At 40.6% G+C, this 16,708-nt stretch overlaps 1 protein-coding gene across 6 annotated transcripts in view; it reads left to right on the top strand.

Moving 5' to 3' along the window:
* celsr1a (cadherin EGF LAG seven-pass G-type receptor 1a) overlaps positions 1–16,708 on the top strand; it is a 92,955-nt gene that overhangs the window by 52,272 nt on the left and 23,975 nt on the right. For 4 of the 6 annotated variants that reach the window (XM_083935027.1, XM_083935028.1, XM_083935025.1 and 1 more), the window contains exons 7-10: positions 2,775–2,855; positions 12,243–12,400; positions 14,116–14,279; positions 14,564–14,689. In XM_083935027.1, coding sequence (XP_083791153.1) covers positions 2,775–2,855; positions 12,243–12,400; positions 14,116–14,279; positions 14,564–14,689 — 529 coding nt within the window. The remainder of the gene's footprint in view (positions 1–2,774; positions 2,856–12,242; positions 12,401–14,115; positions 14,280–14,563; positions 14,690–16,708) is intronic. The other 2 variants (XM_083935029.1, XM_083935030.1) reach the window with 1 other exon arrangement.

Below are 16,708 nucleotides of genomic sequence, written 5' to 3'. Positions count from 1 at the left end.
AAATGCACTATTTTTGATCATTAAACTCTTGACATAAAGGATTTACACCACCTCAAGACTGCAGGAGTGATTTAAAGATAGTCAAAGTCAGAGTCAGCTTTATTGTCAATTTCTGCAATATGTGCCAGACATACAGAGAAATCAAACAAACGTACAAAAGTACAAAATATATACAATAAATACATTCTAAATAGTGCGGAAAACAAGAGATGAAATTGTGCAATGTAAAGGATATACTGTACAATACGTGTGTGTGTGTGTGTGTGGACCAGAGTTCTTGGGGGGGGGGGGGGGGGGGTGTTGAGCTTCCTGACAGTCCGGTGAATGAAGCTGTTTGCCAGTCTGGTGGAACATGAGGCTCCAGGAACCTTCTCCCAGATGGCAGAAGGCTGAAGAGGTTGCGTGAGGGTCGGCTCTAGGGTCACCCACAATGCTGGTTGCTTTGGTGTGAGGCGGGTTCCATAAATGTCCAGGAGGACAGGGAGTGGGACACCAGCGATCCGACCAGATGCTTTCACTATACGCTGCAGAGTCTTGCTTTTGGAGGCGGTGCAGCTCCCGTACCACACAGTGATGCAGCTGGTCAGGGAACATCATAATTTTAAAGCTGTCATATTGAGTATTTGTTTTATTTATTATTCTCGTCCTTATTCATTTAAGGGCCAGTCATAGTAATGAACCCACAGAAATTAGCACCCGATTCTGCAGTCCCCTTCAGTTCAGCTTTAGAGTGTTATAGCATCTTTCAGCTCATTGTTTTAATTTTTATGGCCATGAGAGCTCTCTGCTCTCATCTGTATCATTTTTAGAAAAAAAGCTCTGATAAATCCACTGCAAATGTCAAAGAACCTGCTCAGCACAAAACAGCAGACAATGTCAGCTACTGGCTGGTCAACATGAAGAGATATTTTCTAATTATGAGTGTGTGGAGATAACAGAGCTAAAAGGAGGGCAGATATTGGGCTTACAGTCATCTGTTGGGCATAAACAATAATGCTAATGTTTCCGGGTAGAGAATAGCTCTGCTTCTAAAGTAAGAAGGAGAGATTGAAGCCAAGACGGAGGGTCTTGCAAAGATGTTACACTTCTCTTAAAACACCCACATCGGTTGAACCTTTATATACTGACATTTATGTGTTTTTTTCAGGATGGTTAGGTTTTACGATAGGGCCTTTTTTTTTAACTGAGTCTAATATACCGATACATAATATTACAAGTTTGTGTAACTTTTTGCAGTACTAGCAGTCATTGGTAAAACGAGGAGATGTTTGCCATTTGTTAAGATGGGGTCAAAGCCAAAATCATCCAAGTCTTAGTAGCACATCACAAATGCTAGATATCAATATGTTACTTATTTAGTGTCTTTTTCCACTGGTTGTCAGAGGCAATCGCTCTAAACAGTTATCTCAGTCTGTGATACGCTCTTCTCTCTCTGTCTCTTTGTTGATGTTTCAGGGTTTATAAGGTTTCCAGGACACGCTCATAATGCAGTCAAACGCACACACACACACACACACACACACACACACACACACACACACACACACGCACACAGTATATAATTGCTCTTGAAATAAATACACTGCTTTTAAGTGGTTTTGGAGTTGCTATCCCTCTCCTTGTGTCGTAGTTTAATTGCTAATACTACCCTGGGTAGCTGTAAAGAGGGACAGACGTATGCCTAAGAAGGACTGTGTTATGGCGACACACACACACACACACACACACACACACACACACACACACACACACACACACACACACACTCACACACCTTAACAACCTTGCATAGGGATGTGTGTCTTATGACTGCGACATCATGTGTTTCTGCACAGGCACGGGTGTGTGTTTGTGTATTTTCTCTGCTAAGTGCTTTTCAGAAAGGTTAGGTAGTTATTTTTTGAGGTGAATCCCCAGACTCCTGCATTCCCCGGCAGGGTGTGTTTTTAGAGGAAGGGGCCACGTTACTCTTTGTTCTTCTTGACGCAGGTTTCCCCAGACCTTAAACAGTCAAAGATATCATCACACATAACGCACACGTTGCATTTAAAATACCAGGAGCTATTCTTATACTAATTATAATGCATCACACAGAGTATCAGTGACTATTTAAACAATGTGAAGCAGACATTTTGTTCAATGCTTTTTTGTCTATCATTATCATTCTGACACATTGTAATCTAGTACTTCAACATGTTAACATGCTTCCAAATCCATGTTTTGTGTCAGTGTGGTGTTACTACCTTTACTGACATGTGGACGCAGGTTTTGGGCTTTCGCAGGCTTGTTCCCTGTGTTTTTCCTGCTGTAAATTTCACCTGCTCTTCGCATAGCATAGTATTTCACAGCGTGATATAAATCTGCCAGAGACATCTTTGTCTGAAGGCGGCAGTGCACGAGTTGCGGTCTATTGTGTGCGGTGGTGGGAGAGGTGTTTTTGAAGTGGGCAGGAAGGAATCATGTTTACTTTGGATGTTGTTATTGTTGGCAAATTGACCGGTATACCAACCACAGAGACTTCAGCGCGCACACACACACAGTACATGCGCCAATATCCGTCTTGATATGTCTGCTGCCGTGCTGTACCTCAATGGGTGGTAAAACTGAGGAAACTAATGTGACTGCGAAAAATCCTCCAAACATGCATATACAGTATATGACAGCATAATTATGCATAAATATGCAACACACACACTCACACATATAGTGAGGTGGCTTGGTTGTGGGATGCAGGTCTAACGAGGTGTCTCTCTCTCACGGTGTCTCTCTCCCAGGAAGGGGGGAGTCTGATGGACTCCAGTGGGGCTCTGCGGCTCCCGCTCTATACTGCCTGGCTGGAGCTCAATCAGAAGGAGGTAACCTCCGACCTCTAGCCTAGTCCCCACTGGTGTCTTTTCCCCCCTGGGGTCTTATGTAGTCCCTGCTCTGCTTCTAACAGTCTACAGGACTAACGCTAGTGTACATGCTTACCTCAGATATGTGGATGTAACATGGCGTCCAACTCTAGGGTGTTAGCTCTAATTTAGTCTGACTGTGGTTTAATCTGGTCTATAGAGAAGAGTATTAGATTTTGGTGTGGTTACCTGGTTTTGTTTGGCCGTAGAAGGTGTGCGTGGTATGTGCAGTGTGTCCTGGCTTTCTTCTGTCTCCTGTTTTCAACTTCTTGGTGACCCATTCTTCAAAATATTGCTGCATAGCTCTTCTACTGGTCAAAAACTTGACTAAACTTCCTTTAATAAATGTACAATACAATGATTCACAATCTGCTTCAGCCTGGTTTTGCGTGTTTAAATTAAATATCTAATGTTTCTTTAGTGGAGTTAGAGGTCAGGGTCTGTCTTTTTGAAGCTGGTAAGGACAGTTGTGGGACAGCAAGTGTGTTATATATCAGCTGCATTTCTCTCCACTGGAGAATCTTCTCCTATCTAAAAATAGACACCAGTGGTGTATACGAGAGAAATGACACAGTAACAGCCGTCTTGCACATCTGTCAGTTCTCATATACTTCCTCCATTGAGATTTGTTCAGGTGAGATAAACATGTCTGAGCCTTGGCAGGTAGACACCCAGTGTTGTGTTTTCCTTGGCAGCAGTGTGGCAGGCTGAAGGGAGGATTACCAAGACTCAGAAATTGATGGAGATGGCTCTTCTTGTAACAAACCCGGACAGTAAATGTCTCTAGGCTCACACGCTTCTGTTTACGCTGCAATTGAGTTTAAGGGATTCACCAGTGGAATAGAGCAAAGGGCTAAGCTCAGTTTCATGCTTGTTGGCTTTTGTAGCCACCTTCTTCAGCAAGCGTGTGTGTGTGTGTGTGTGTGTGTGTGTGTTTGTGTGTGAGTGTTTTTTTGTGTGTGTGTTTTTTTGTGTGTGTGTTTGTTTGTTTGTTTGTTTGTTTCTTTGTTTGTGTGTGTTTGTGTGTGTGTGCTTGTGTGTGTGTGTGTGTGTGTGTGTGTGTGTGTGTGTTTAGTTTGATAAAGTAAATACAAATTGCAAAATGAATTACATTTTTTAATAATAAATGGCCAAGCAATGAAACCATGGAAATTTGATTTTAGGAATTTTTTAAATTGTGTTTCATATTAGATTATTGAATACACTATTTTCAGAATGAGTTTATGATTTAAAACATGCAACTTGAAATGTTTTGGGGATATTCAAAGAGGAAGATAATGGACATTTGTGGATAAAATCTTAATAGTGAAGGTTATTTAAGTAACCCCGGTTTTATCAGTAAGATGGGATTCCATGGGATACGCCTAGTTGTATTTTCACTTGTGCGCTTTCACAACAATCATGTGCTGGGACTTTCATCTTACGACATAGGGTTTTATGTCATTCAGTTAACTCTCATTGCTTCAGAAACCAAGCTATTCTCTAGCTTGGTACAGAGTAGCTCAAGGCTAACAAGCTAAACTGTCCTCAGGTTGCCGGGGCTCTAGTTGCCTAGAATACGGGTCCAACCTTCATCAATGATGTTTTTTTCCAGTTTCCAAATTATATTTTGATATCTCTAGTCTTTTTTGCATCTGTTGATTTAGCTACAGCTAACAAGCTAACAAAACCTAGCATCCAGGGATTGGACAGGTCTATGTTCCAGTCTACGAACACTTTATACAGTTAACCATAAGATATGGGTAGAGAAAAGCTCAGCTCCTGAAGCAAGAAGGGGGGATTGAAGCCAAGACAGAGGGTCTTGATGGATATGTCATGATTTGGTCTTAAAACACCCACATTAGTTGAACCTTTATATACTGACATTAATGTGTTTTTTTTGTCAGGATGAGTGAGTTACCAGTCAGGAGGAACTGTCACTACACTGCAAATCAGTCACTTCACCGCCTTCATACTATCTCTCTTCACCTTGTCTCAGATTTATGTTCCTTCCACATGCTCCGGTGATATGTAAGTGTGTGTGTGTGTGTGTGATTACACACACCTCACCTAGCATGACATAAACCTCTTATTAACGTTGAGAGAGACAGACGGTTGAATTTTGTTGGGAAGAGAAAAGAAGAAATAAAAATGCAAAGGAAGTTTAGAAATGAAGTTGAGGAAGAAAACACATCCATATCGTTTATGGCCACTCCTCCTGGTACTAATGCATTTTCCCCTACTCCTCCTCCTCTAGTGTCTCTCTGTCTCCTTATCTGGTCTCTTTCCATTAATGTAAATCTCGTATCTCTTATATGATCCCTATCAAAATAAGTTTTATTGTGCTTCTGCTTTTGCTGCTAAACATTAGCGTCACTCCTGGGGATCCTTAATTGTTTCATGTCACGCTTTGGACAAGGCTATTTAGATAACGGTTAGATGGTGATTGTACACCAGCTTCTGTCTCCAAGGTCAGGTTTTGATACATGTATTACATTTAGAATTTGTAGGAATTAAAAAAAAAAAATTCTCACCCATGAATATTTTACTGCAACAGAAGTGTATTTGGTTCTTTGACTGTAAGTTCCAAAATTCTTTTTAACTTTTAAAAACTGCCTATTGCTGGCTACATTACAGATAGTTTGACATTTTGGGAAAAAATTGCTTTTCTTGCAAGATGAGAAGATTGATACCATTCTCATGTACGCCATATATGAAGTTAGAGCCGGAGGACAGTAAGCTTATCTTAGCTTAGCTTAGCATAGGAGCTGAACTGAACTCCACGACTAGTTGTATTCACACTTTGTTGTTTGTGCAAATTAAGCAAGTGAGATATAACATGTTAGTTGGGTTTAGAGGCGATGCATTTTTATTACATTTGGATAGAACCAGACAGCCTTAATGCTAAGCTAAGCTAACTGGCAGTTTGCTATAGCTCCGTATTTAACAGAAAGACACACACAGTGGTGTAGATCTTCCAATGCATTTTAGTGTAGAAAACAAGTAGGCAATGACTGACAAAAATGTCAATCTTTTGCTTTAAAGACAATTTTTTTGTCTTTAGTTTGGGAAAAGTTTATTTTACCTTCATCTTTGCTTTTTTTATATATATAATGGCACATGCTGTACATCTGTACAATTGTATTGAAAAATGTGATTTAAAACTGTTTATCTATCCAAAGTAGAAATAAAATAGAAGCTAAAGATAAATAATGCAAAATGCATGGTCATGTTTGTTTAGTTGTAAAAGAATTTTCCAAGCTGTTCCAAATAGAATACAGTTACCTTTACCTCGGGTTTTGTGTCATCCGCACATTTGTTTTGCTGCTTGAAAGCTTTTAGCCAACAATGGCCGCTGCCCATCTGTTACACTGATAGATAGAAGTGTGATGAGATGATGAAGACAGCAGTAACATATAGGCTTGAACATGGGACATCGTAGCCTAGTGTAAGGCCTGGGAAGTGTGTGTGTGCTTGTGTGCGTGTGTGTGTTTGAATAATTAACACTTCTAGGTTTACATAGCCAGAGGGCAGGTGAGGTAATGTGGACATGACAGAGTCTGTTGCTGCCACAGGGAAGGTGGGACACACTAGCCTGTGCATGACGGGCCAAAAATCAACTTTAGACACACACACTTCTGAGAGAGATACTGATTTTGGTTCATTGCCCATCTTTATTTTGGCTCCAGTGAATGCATACTTAATGATAGTAAAAAAACACACACTCACCATCACATTTTCAAATATCCATCAATTTTTATCCAAGCATCGGAGAAACAATGGCATTTCCTCAGGCGAGTCCAAATAAACTAAAAGACTGTACACTCTTTTTCCTTTATTATCAAAATGAACCATGTCGCCGTCTGCACCTCCGCTAGCCACTTCCTGCCTCTCACACACACACACACACACACACACACACACACACACACACACACACACACACACACACACACACACACACACACACACACACACACACACACACGCATCTTGCTCACTCAACATGCACGCTTGAACACATTCTGCAGACATCCTTCCCAAACACGCGCGCAAACACATAATCAACACCGAGTATTCCCTCTACCCCCCCCCCCCCTCCACACACACACATATACACACACACACACACTCACTCACTCAAACACATTTCCTGTCATTAGTAGCTCGTTTTGACAGTGTCTGAAGGTGTTTTCTAACTAAGCTGTCAAACCGTGTTTTGCACGTAACCCAATGATGTCTGTGCAGCAAGGCTCTTTATCCTGGCTGCGGGGCTGGTTGAGTTATCATGTCGGCTTTGACAGGTAGCCCGATAGTAATAGAGGTATTAAGTGTATGTATCAGTAGGAGGGAGAGGGTGCGTGTTCTTGGGTGGATGTCTTGTGTCAATGTGTTGTGTTGTGGAGCGAAAGTGAGTGTTTTGATTGCGCGCAGCAGTATTTGGCACAAGTTTTTGTGTGTGCGCGCCCCTCCGTCCGCCCGCGTCCTCTGCCCTCCTCGTCTTTGTGGCTAGCTGCGGGGATCAAGTGCGTTACCATGGCAGCATCAAGCCTATCGCCCCTGGAGACGTCACCTTAGAGAGAGGGGATCTTCAAGAGTAGGGAGTCGGGCGAAGGGTAAATGAGAGCCTCTCATGGGGCTCCTCAAAGTGAGCACCAAGAGCACTTTAAAACCAGGGGTCAGAAAGAAGCCTGAAACCATTTACATTTGTACCAGCCACAGTTACACAGCTAACAGGCACAGTGTGTTAACAACATTCAATTTTGGACATGGCATCCAATGCAGAGATTTAAGAGAGTCTTTAATTAGGCTATTCCTAAAGATTTAAAGGCAAACAATCATGGCTGAAGATCTGAAATAAAACGAGCAGATAGAAAAGTATTAGTATGGAATCATGTGCATTTATAATTTTGGCAATCCAATATTTTTCCGATGGCTATACTTCTTTTTTTCCTTGCCTACTTCTTAAGCATTATATCTGAAACCGTTTTTCCATTAATTTAAAAAGGGCTTTCTGAACTGGCACAAAATGATCTATTCAAGGGGTACTCCCATGATTTAGTATTGCCACTCTATATAGTGTGGAAATTTATAAAAAAAATATATCTTCTTGTGCCAAATCTTGGCAGTGGCCCTTTAAGATAGGCTCCGTAAATGTTAAGATGTTTTGTCTGGTTACGTTATCATGCCTCAGATTTTGATAGTTTTGGAATTAAAGCACGTTGCACCCATGTGTGACTGAGTATAGCGTGGGAAGTGTGCGTATGGATCTGGAGCAGTTATGTACTAACAGCTGCGCTAATGCTCCTTTACCCCCTTCATATTAAAAACACATTACACAGATCCACCCTAAGTATATGTAGCACTTACACAGTGTGTACATACGTGTAAGTCTCTGATTTATCAGCACATGTAACAGCTGCAGCTCTGTTGCAGGTCCATTATTTACTAAATCTGGGTATCTCTCTCTCCCTCTCTCTCCTTTGTTTCACTTCCTGTCTTTCTTTGCCTTTATCTCATCCATTCCTCACTTGACTGAACTCAAAGAGATGATAAGATTGTAATCAACCCGACTACAGATTCCTCTGTTCGCAGAGTCGCTGAGTGAGGGATTTTCCCTCGCAGCCAAATTACCTTTTGTTGCCCTTGGAAACCTTTTGTATAGTTATCACACTTTCTCTCCAGTTTACATTTCAGCACTGGTTTGAAAAGTAATTTCTATCACTGTTTGTTTTTTTTTTTTAAAAAGAAGTTCAACATTTTGCAAAATACATTTATTAATATCTACTTAATTATTGTGATCACTGGCTCCTTGAAAGTAGTTGTTGCAAGAGGAATGAAGCATTTCTTCTTCATCAAATCTGGCTAGAAGAGAGATTTTCTCTGTACAATAGTTCCAGAAGATCAGCTTTTTAAAGGAATTTGTTGCATCTTAGAAGCAGTTTTCAGTTACTACAATATAACACAATTACTTAGCATACTGACTAGGATTTTTTGGCCGTCTGTTCTCTGCTGTGATTCTGTTGAGCATCTTTGAACTCTTTGGTTATTTGTGTTAGGGTCTTCATTGTTGTCCTGCTGCTGGCTGCATGGTGCCAGCAATTTTTCTTTCAGCTTCAGGCTTTGCTGCTTTCTGAACAAACCCAGATCCCCCCCTCGCACACACTGGATCAAGTCCCTTGTTCACAGGCTGCCCACAGGGGCATTCATGAGTTTTTCATACCAATACATTTAAGGCCCATTCACATTTCATAGACATTTTGCCACAAGTCTAAACTATTTTCTTACACTACCATGACACACTGCCTCACCTGAAGCGTGCAGCGTTTCACCACAGGCTACTGTCGTGTCAGTTCAGGAGGTGGAATCCAAGTTTCATAAAGACACATTAAATCATGACCTACGGCCCATCCTACTTTTCTGATTTGAATTACGCTGCTTCAGTCAACTCTTAGATGCCGGCGGATTTTTTTAGACACTATGGCGATGTTAGGGGGTGAGGGTAGAAGGGGTTAACACAAGTAGACACCTGTAGTGGTGCAGTTGGTCGGTTGCCAGTGACAGTGTGGTTTCCTACTATCATGATTGCTATACATGCTCGGCATTCAAGGTGATTATAGGTTACTGACACAGATACGAAGATACGTCTGTGAGAGGTTGTATGGGACCAACAGCATGAACCCTGGCTCAGTATATATTAATTCCATTTTTAAAAGTTGAAATTTAAATGCAGTTATTATTAAGTATGTTGTAATGTTTTTCATGCCAAACAAGCCATTTGATGACATAACCTGGATTAGTGGAAATTATTAATTTCTCTGTTTTCTGATGTTTTATAGAACTGAAAGATGATTGATGAATGAAAAAAAATCGTTTTTAGTTTAATTGACAAAAGTAATTATTTGCAGCCCTAATTAACATTCAGTGATGAATTATTTAATTTTACACCTCTTATAAGTATGAAGTTGTGAATAACAAAATCCAAGTTCAAAGTTATAGGAGACATGACAGAGTTCACCCATGATGCCTTGTTCTTCAGCCACACTTGATATGGCTTCTGTGTGCTGCCCTATCTATTGTGACACTTCCACAGGAAAGGGATCAAATGCACAGCTTACTCACTCACTCTCTTTCTCTGTGCTTGTGTGTGTGTGTGTGTGTGTGTGTGTGTGTAAAATGGCTCTGTCCGCGATCGTGAGTTTCCAAATGATATTAAAGGTGAAAAAGAAAGAAAACAGCAGTGACGTCAGAGGTGTAGTCCTGTTCAGTTGGCCTTCCTGTTTGTCTTTGTGGAAAGTGTGAAAGTGTTTTTGATGCAATCGGTGGAAACAGGGCATGTTGAAGGGAGTGGCGGCGATAAATTCCCTGTAGGTTGGAAAAAATGTCCTGATCGGAGCCCACCTGAGCCAAAATAGAAGACACTGCACCACTCTGTTGCTCATTTTTACCCGTCCGCCAGATTCTCTTTTGTCTCTCTCTTTCAGGCTCTTATTTCTGGTCAGTCCACTTCCCTAATTTGTGTGTCGCTTTTTCTTCTCTATTTTTCGCCCTCTTTTTTCCTCTTCCTTTGTTTGCTTTGAGTCTCACCACACCAGTATCTCATTACTCTAATCCTATTTATGAAGCAGACACACACATGCGCACACATTGTCTTTCATTGCACGCCTCTCTTTTTCTTTCTACATCGTTCTCTTTTCTCTCAAATTCATACCAAAGATGAAGAAAATGACGGAAAGGAGCAGCTGCAAACAGCTTCAATTTGTTACATTGTTCAGTGTACTGTAGATGTACCACTGTAATGGATTGAAAGTCTCTCATGCTATCGCTCAAACTGTCAAATCTCTAAACCTTAAGTAAACACTGCGCTGTGATCAGATCTGGGATCTGTAGTCCCATTGTTGTGTGTTATTGTAGTTATGAGATTTACCATTCTCCCAGGATAGATAGCACAGACGGATAACTAATAATTTATTATCCCAGCAAGAAAATGAAAATCCACTGTACAGGTTTTTACATAAATTGCATTAAAAAATCAATATAGAACGTCTAAATAATTCATTTTTGATGGCTCATACATTAAGCAAAGACAAGAGGTGTTATATAACTGTTGGAAACATTTTTTCATTGAACTGAAATTACTTCGGCTTCCTGTTCCAAGACCACTATTGTTAAGTACAACACCCCAATGAACTTCGTTCTCAGGTTAGATATTACAAAAACTAAAGCGATTTGGTGGCCGGATTTTCTAAGCTGATCCACATTTTCTCAGATCAGCATTTGTCGGCCACAGGCCTTGATGGAAGAATTAGCCTACTTTGTAATCATTAGGTGAGAGCTAATGCACAATGGGCTTTTTGTCGCCGTAAGCCCAGAGAGGCCTGTGTACTTCTGCTCCAAGTTGGCTAAAGTCAGATAGACATTGTTTGTGTAGCTCTGAACAGCACTTATCGGGTAACAAAGCTCAGCCAAGTTTCTCACAATGAATACAAAGAAATAAAGAAAGAAATCAAGCATTTAAATGTTTAACTAAATTCAGTCAGTCAAGAGTTACCATAACAATACACTGTAGGAAAGATCACTTTGTTGCTGGGGTAGGCAAATGCAGGCAATAGATGGGATTCCATGTAGTGTAGAGCGGTGGTTCCTCAACACCTATCATGTGTGTGCATTTAAATAAATTTAAAACTGGATTTTATTTAACTGATAATCATATAAACGGGGCTATGATAGATTATATTACCATACCATATGTTGACATTGTTTTCATACAATTGAACTGTCAAGGTTTGCTTAAGGTGTCATTAACTATTGCCATTTTTAGAAGTTCAGGATTTCTAACCATTTTATCCATCTGATTTTAGCTATTACCTTATGCTAACTATTTCAACTTATTTCATTAATTTTCGACTATTTCAACCATTTATCCATTACATGTTTAGCTATTTTAACTATCCATTATTTTTAGCTAACTATCTCAACTGTTAATTCTATAATTAAGCTAACTACTCCACTCATTTATGCATGACTTTTGGCTAACTATTTTATCCAGTATCATTGAGTTTTAACTACCTATTGTAACAATGTATCCATTATTTGTAGCGTTTAGCCATCTATTGTAACCATTTATCCATTCCCCGTAACTTTTAGCTTTCTTTTTACTTCTCCAACCGTCAATCCATTACTCTGAGATGAGCTGTTTCTCTTTGATTCTCTGCTTGCTTGCTTTGTATTTATCACACACCTATTTCCAGATTGTAGTTTCCAGGTGTTACAGCTGACTCAATATGTTGACTTTTTAAAAAATCAAACCAAGATATCTGTTTTATCGAATTAATTTATCTCTATCTTTATTTTGTTTTATTTTTCCAGCCGAACATTGGGCGCCTAGGCATCCCACATGGCCCTTCTGGAGAAAAGGTGGCTGTAGTTGCTGTAGACGACTGTGACATCTCCATGGCTGTTCGCTTCGGAAAGCAGATCGGAAACTACTCCTGCGCCGCCCAAGGCACCCAGACCGGACAGAAGAAGTAAGCTAGAGTCTTTTTCTGTCTTTCAATCATTTTCTCTCTTTAGGTCTTTACACTGATTATCCCCAATCCCTCCCACGCACACTCTGCACATAAACTATCATTACGACAGATTATACAACTCTCCTCTCCTCCTTTTGTCTATTAATCTGAGTGCTCATCATCGCGGCCTTTCTGCTGTCAGACACGGCCTTGGACACCAAAAAGCTCACCCCAGCACAGGCTTAATCCAACTTACTGTTTAGTACACACTAATGAATTTTCATTTTTTATGGCGTCAGACTTCTTTTTAATGAGTCTTATGGAGAGCTTGCATGCTGAGACACATTTACTTTGCAGAGGGTGGGGAGAGAGAGAGAGAGAGAGAGAGAGAGAGAGAGAGAGAGAGAGAGAGAGAGAGAGAGAGAGAGAGAGAGAGAGAGAGAGAGAGAGAGAGAGAGAGAGAGAGAGAGAGAGAGCTTCAAAGAGGACTTAATGAGGTTACATTCCTTGAGGAACTTGTTGCACAGGTCACAGGGGCCAAGAGGCGTTTAGATACTTTAACTGTGTAGAGCTGGAAAATGTAATATACATTATGCTGCAAGTTCAGTTTCCGGCCAGCGCTGTTGCGGGAGGGTAAACCTGAGAAACGCCACTGAAACAGAAACAATCACGAGGCTGTTAAGACGAGAACATATTTCCTAATTGTGCAAATATGTATTTTTAGCAATTTAATTAGAATCCATTGAGTATGACCCATCACATGTGCTCTATTAACTATCTCTTACACTCATTACACATTGTACTTTTACACCGTCTACTATTATTGTTACAACTCTACATCTACAACAAACTGTAAGTCTCTGCACAAATGTCCTCATGACGTATTTCTCTATCATAATGGAGGTCAAGTCAAGTTTAGAATCACTTCTCACATCCACAATTTCTCATTTGAATTCTTCTGATAGGTTCTCTTGTTGCCTGACGAGATATTTTATAATTTCAGTTCTAGATTTTTTTTCTGTTTTTTCTTGTTGTCTAATAAATGCAAAAACTTAACCTCTCGCAAAATATGTTAAACTGATAAATATGGAATTGTAATGCTTTTCCTCAAACTCATCAAACAAATATTATCAATCCATCCATCAGAATGCATTATTATATTCATGCAAACAAATTCTTAGTGTGTGTCTGTGTAACTAAAACAAAAAACTGGATTTTTAATTTTTTTTTTCTCAAAGACTCTCTGAATACAATTCACATGCTCCCGGCCATGCAACAGTGTTTGTATGCACCCTTGGGTTCAACGGTTTAGCAATGCATTACATTAAGTCTCTTACAGCGGTGATGTTTGATGTTGAGTGTTTTAGAGGATGGAGGTGTAAGCAGCTTCCTACATGACCTACTCTTTGTGGAACCTGACTCAGTCATGGCGATGGAAGCAGTTAGCCTTGTGACAGATTTACCCTTTGTAAACATATTTCAGAATCATGCTAAGGGGCTGAAGCCTTACCTCAGTTGCCCTTTCTGGTGTGAACTCAGGGCACTGAAAGGGTGCCATTCTTTTGTTTCTCTCATGCAAGCAACAAGGAAAACAAGTTATTCACAGAGTCAAAGTATGAGTTTATTCATTGTAGATGCTTAATCAGTGTGTGTTTGTGTTTTTCCCGCACCTGACTCTAATTTTATGGTAAATTGTAAGTACAAATGATCCAATAACTGTCTGTCCTCTGCAGGTCACTGGATTTGACAGGACCGCTGTTGCTAGGCGGAGTTCCTAACCTACCTGAGGACTTCCCGGTCAGGAACAGAGACTTTGTGGGCTGCATGAGAAACCTCAGCATCGACAGCAAACCTGTCGACATGGCCAGCTACATCGCTAACAACGGCACGGCAGCAGGTTAGACATTAGACATGAGTTTAACTGCACACAAGTACAGACATTATCGTCTGACTTCAGGATTTTCAAGGGCTCAGAGGTGAAACAGCCTAATTTAATGCATGAAAAGAAAAGTATGAAAGAGGAACAGTGTGCTGCTTTTGCTACTTTAAATAAAACTGCTTTTAACATGAGCAGTGAGCTAAGGTTAGCAGATTTAAAGATGACTAGAGTTTTGCAGCCCATAAACAGATGCATTCATTGTTAACATATTTTTTTATTATTTTTCTATGTTTGTTGTCAAGGTTGTCCAGCTAGGAAAAACTTTTGCACGGATAACGTCTGTCAGAACGGAGGAGTGTGCGTCAGCAAGTGGAACACCTACAGCTGCGACTGCCCAACTGGCTACGGAGGCAAGAATTGCGAGCAAGGTAAGAAGAAGAGTTATCTTTCAGGACAGAGTTGAAAAGTGTCTGTATCTACATGTGAGTTTTTGCATTTAGATATGCATTGATGTGAAGGTGTGTCTGGCTAACTCTGCCTGTATCTACATGCTCCTCTGTGAACCTCTCAGCGTACACATGCTTGTGTTTACCTACAGTAAGTGCGCACTGTGTGTGTGTGTGTGTGCGCGTGTGTGTGTGTGTCTCGAGGACTTCCAGGAAATAGTGAGTGCTTGGGAGATCAAATGGGATAAAGAGCACCTCCCCTGACTCAGTGTGACTCATGCAGAAGCCACAATGGAGATTCACAGTGAAGCCTCTGCTCACTACTGTACAGACACTTAAGATAGCCTCAGGTTTGGAGTTAAAGGGCAACAACTGACTCACTTATCAAAACCCAGACAAAGGATGTAACAAAACACATACACATACCTCACGGCTGTCCTCTGTGTGACTGTTGCCACCTCTTGTTACTCTGATGCAGACCTACACTGCAAAATGGGTTACACAGTTCCTTTAAGCTAAGAATATTGAAACAATGAAAAGGCCAGCCCAGAGTCCAGATCTAAACCCCATAGAGAATCTCTGGAAAATCATTGGCAACAAAGTAATGTCTAAGAAACCCACCACAGTTAGTGAACTGTGGAAGAGACTGAAGAAGAATGGACCAAGATCAAACCAGAGCAGTGTGAGAAACTAGTAATGTCCTGTGGGCACAGATGTGCTGATGTCATTCAAAGCAAAGGCCTCTTCACTTCCTATTCATTTTTGAATCCTTTAGCCCTAAGACAACTTTGTTTAAATATGATGCAATGGTCACTGTGCTTAGCCTACACAAATTAAAGGTTTTTGTTGAAGTACCTTGATTATTTGAAAAAACAAAACAATACTAGTACAGCAGTGGTATAGCCACAGCGGATATTCTATCAAATTCTGAACAGTAAAAACTAAGAATATTTCAGAATAAATACAATATTAATCATTTGTTCTGTAATTTTGATCTCCTGTTTATATACAGTACGTATAGATGGAGGGGTAATGAGGGGTTATACGCTTGTTAGCCAAGGTAACATAAAAGCATCGCAGCTGTGTTGTTATTTACACTCCATAACCCGTCTCATGTTCTTCTATGGTAAGGAGAGAACAGAAGATTTCCTGCTCAGGGCGAGCTTCCAAACAATGTGTGAAGGTGTGAATACCTCTCCTCGCCCTTTCGTCTATGAGGTAGCCGCATAGCCAGTGGCAGCCCCCCCCCGGTATCCAGTATCCGAACTGGGCCGGGATCACAGTGAGCTGAGCAAGATGTTTTGGCTGCTCCGGTGCTTGTTGACACATTTGGTTTAAGGATTCACACACCTAGCTGCCACGCTGGAAACAGGAGATTTGTTATTGTGTTTTTTTTGACGCTGCCAAAATCATCCAGACTGGACGGACATGAAAACACGGAATTCCACTGGAAGGCACCCACCTGGAAGGACTGTTTCTTCTAATTCTGTCTGATCAGATTTCAATTGTACAGACTATTTTTAAAAAAACAATACAAGGAATGAGTCCTGTCACGCCAATTTACAGCAGATTACAGTCAGACTAAATATAAGCACACTGTGTGCTGGAAAACACTTGCCTCTACATGGGTGGCAGTAGCTTGTTATGACAAGCGCATCTCAAGTTTGAATCTCTGGACCGGTGTCAAACAAGCGGTTGCAGTAATTAACGATTTATTTTAACACATTTAAGTGTGGAAAGTTGTTCAAGTGAGACATACTAAAAGTGTCTGCTTTGATTCTAGTTGGACTTGGCTGCAGACCTGTTTATGTCCGTAGTGCGGTATGACTAAAGTCCTCAGACCTGGTCAAAGTGCTACCGTTCCTGCTCTCCCATCTGCAAATTGGAGCTCACTCTGATCCAGCAGACTTAAAGACTGATATTAGAATTAGAATTAAAGTTTTGCCCAATCTCTTAATAAAACGCCAAGAAAAGATGAGGTTTAGATAATGAAAATTGGTA

This window comes from Echiichthys vipera (genome assembly GCF_963691815.1).
Source record: "Echiichthys vipera genome assembly, chromosome: 20".
Lineage (NCBI taxonomy): Eukaryota > Metazoa > Chordata > Actinopteri > Perciformes > Trachinidae > Echiichthys > Echiichthys vipera.
Note: the sequence above shows the minus strand (reverse complement) of the source record. Positions and strands in the feature narration are given on the sequence as shown.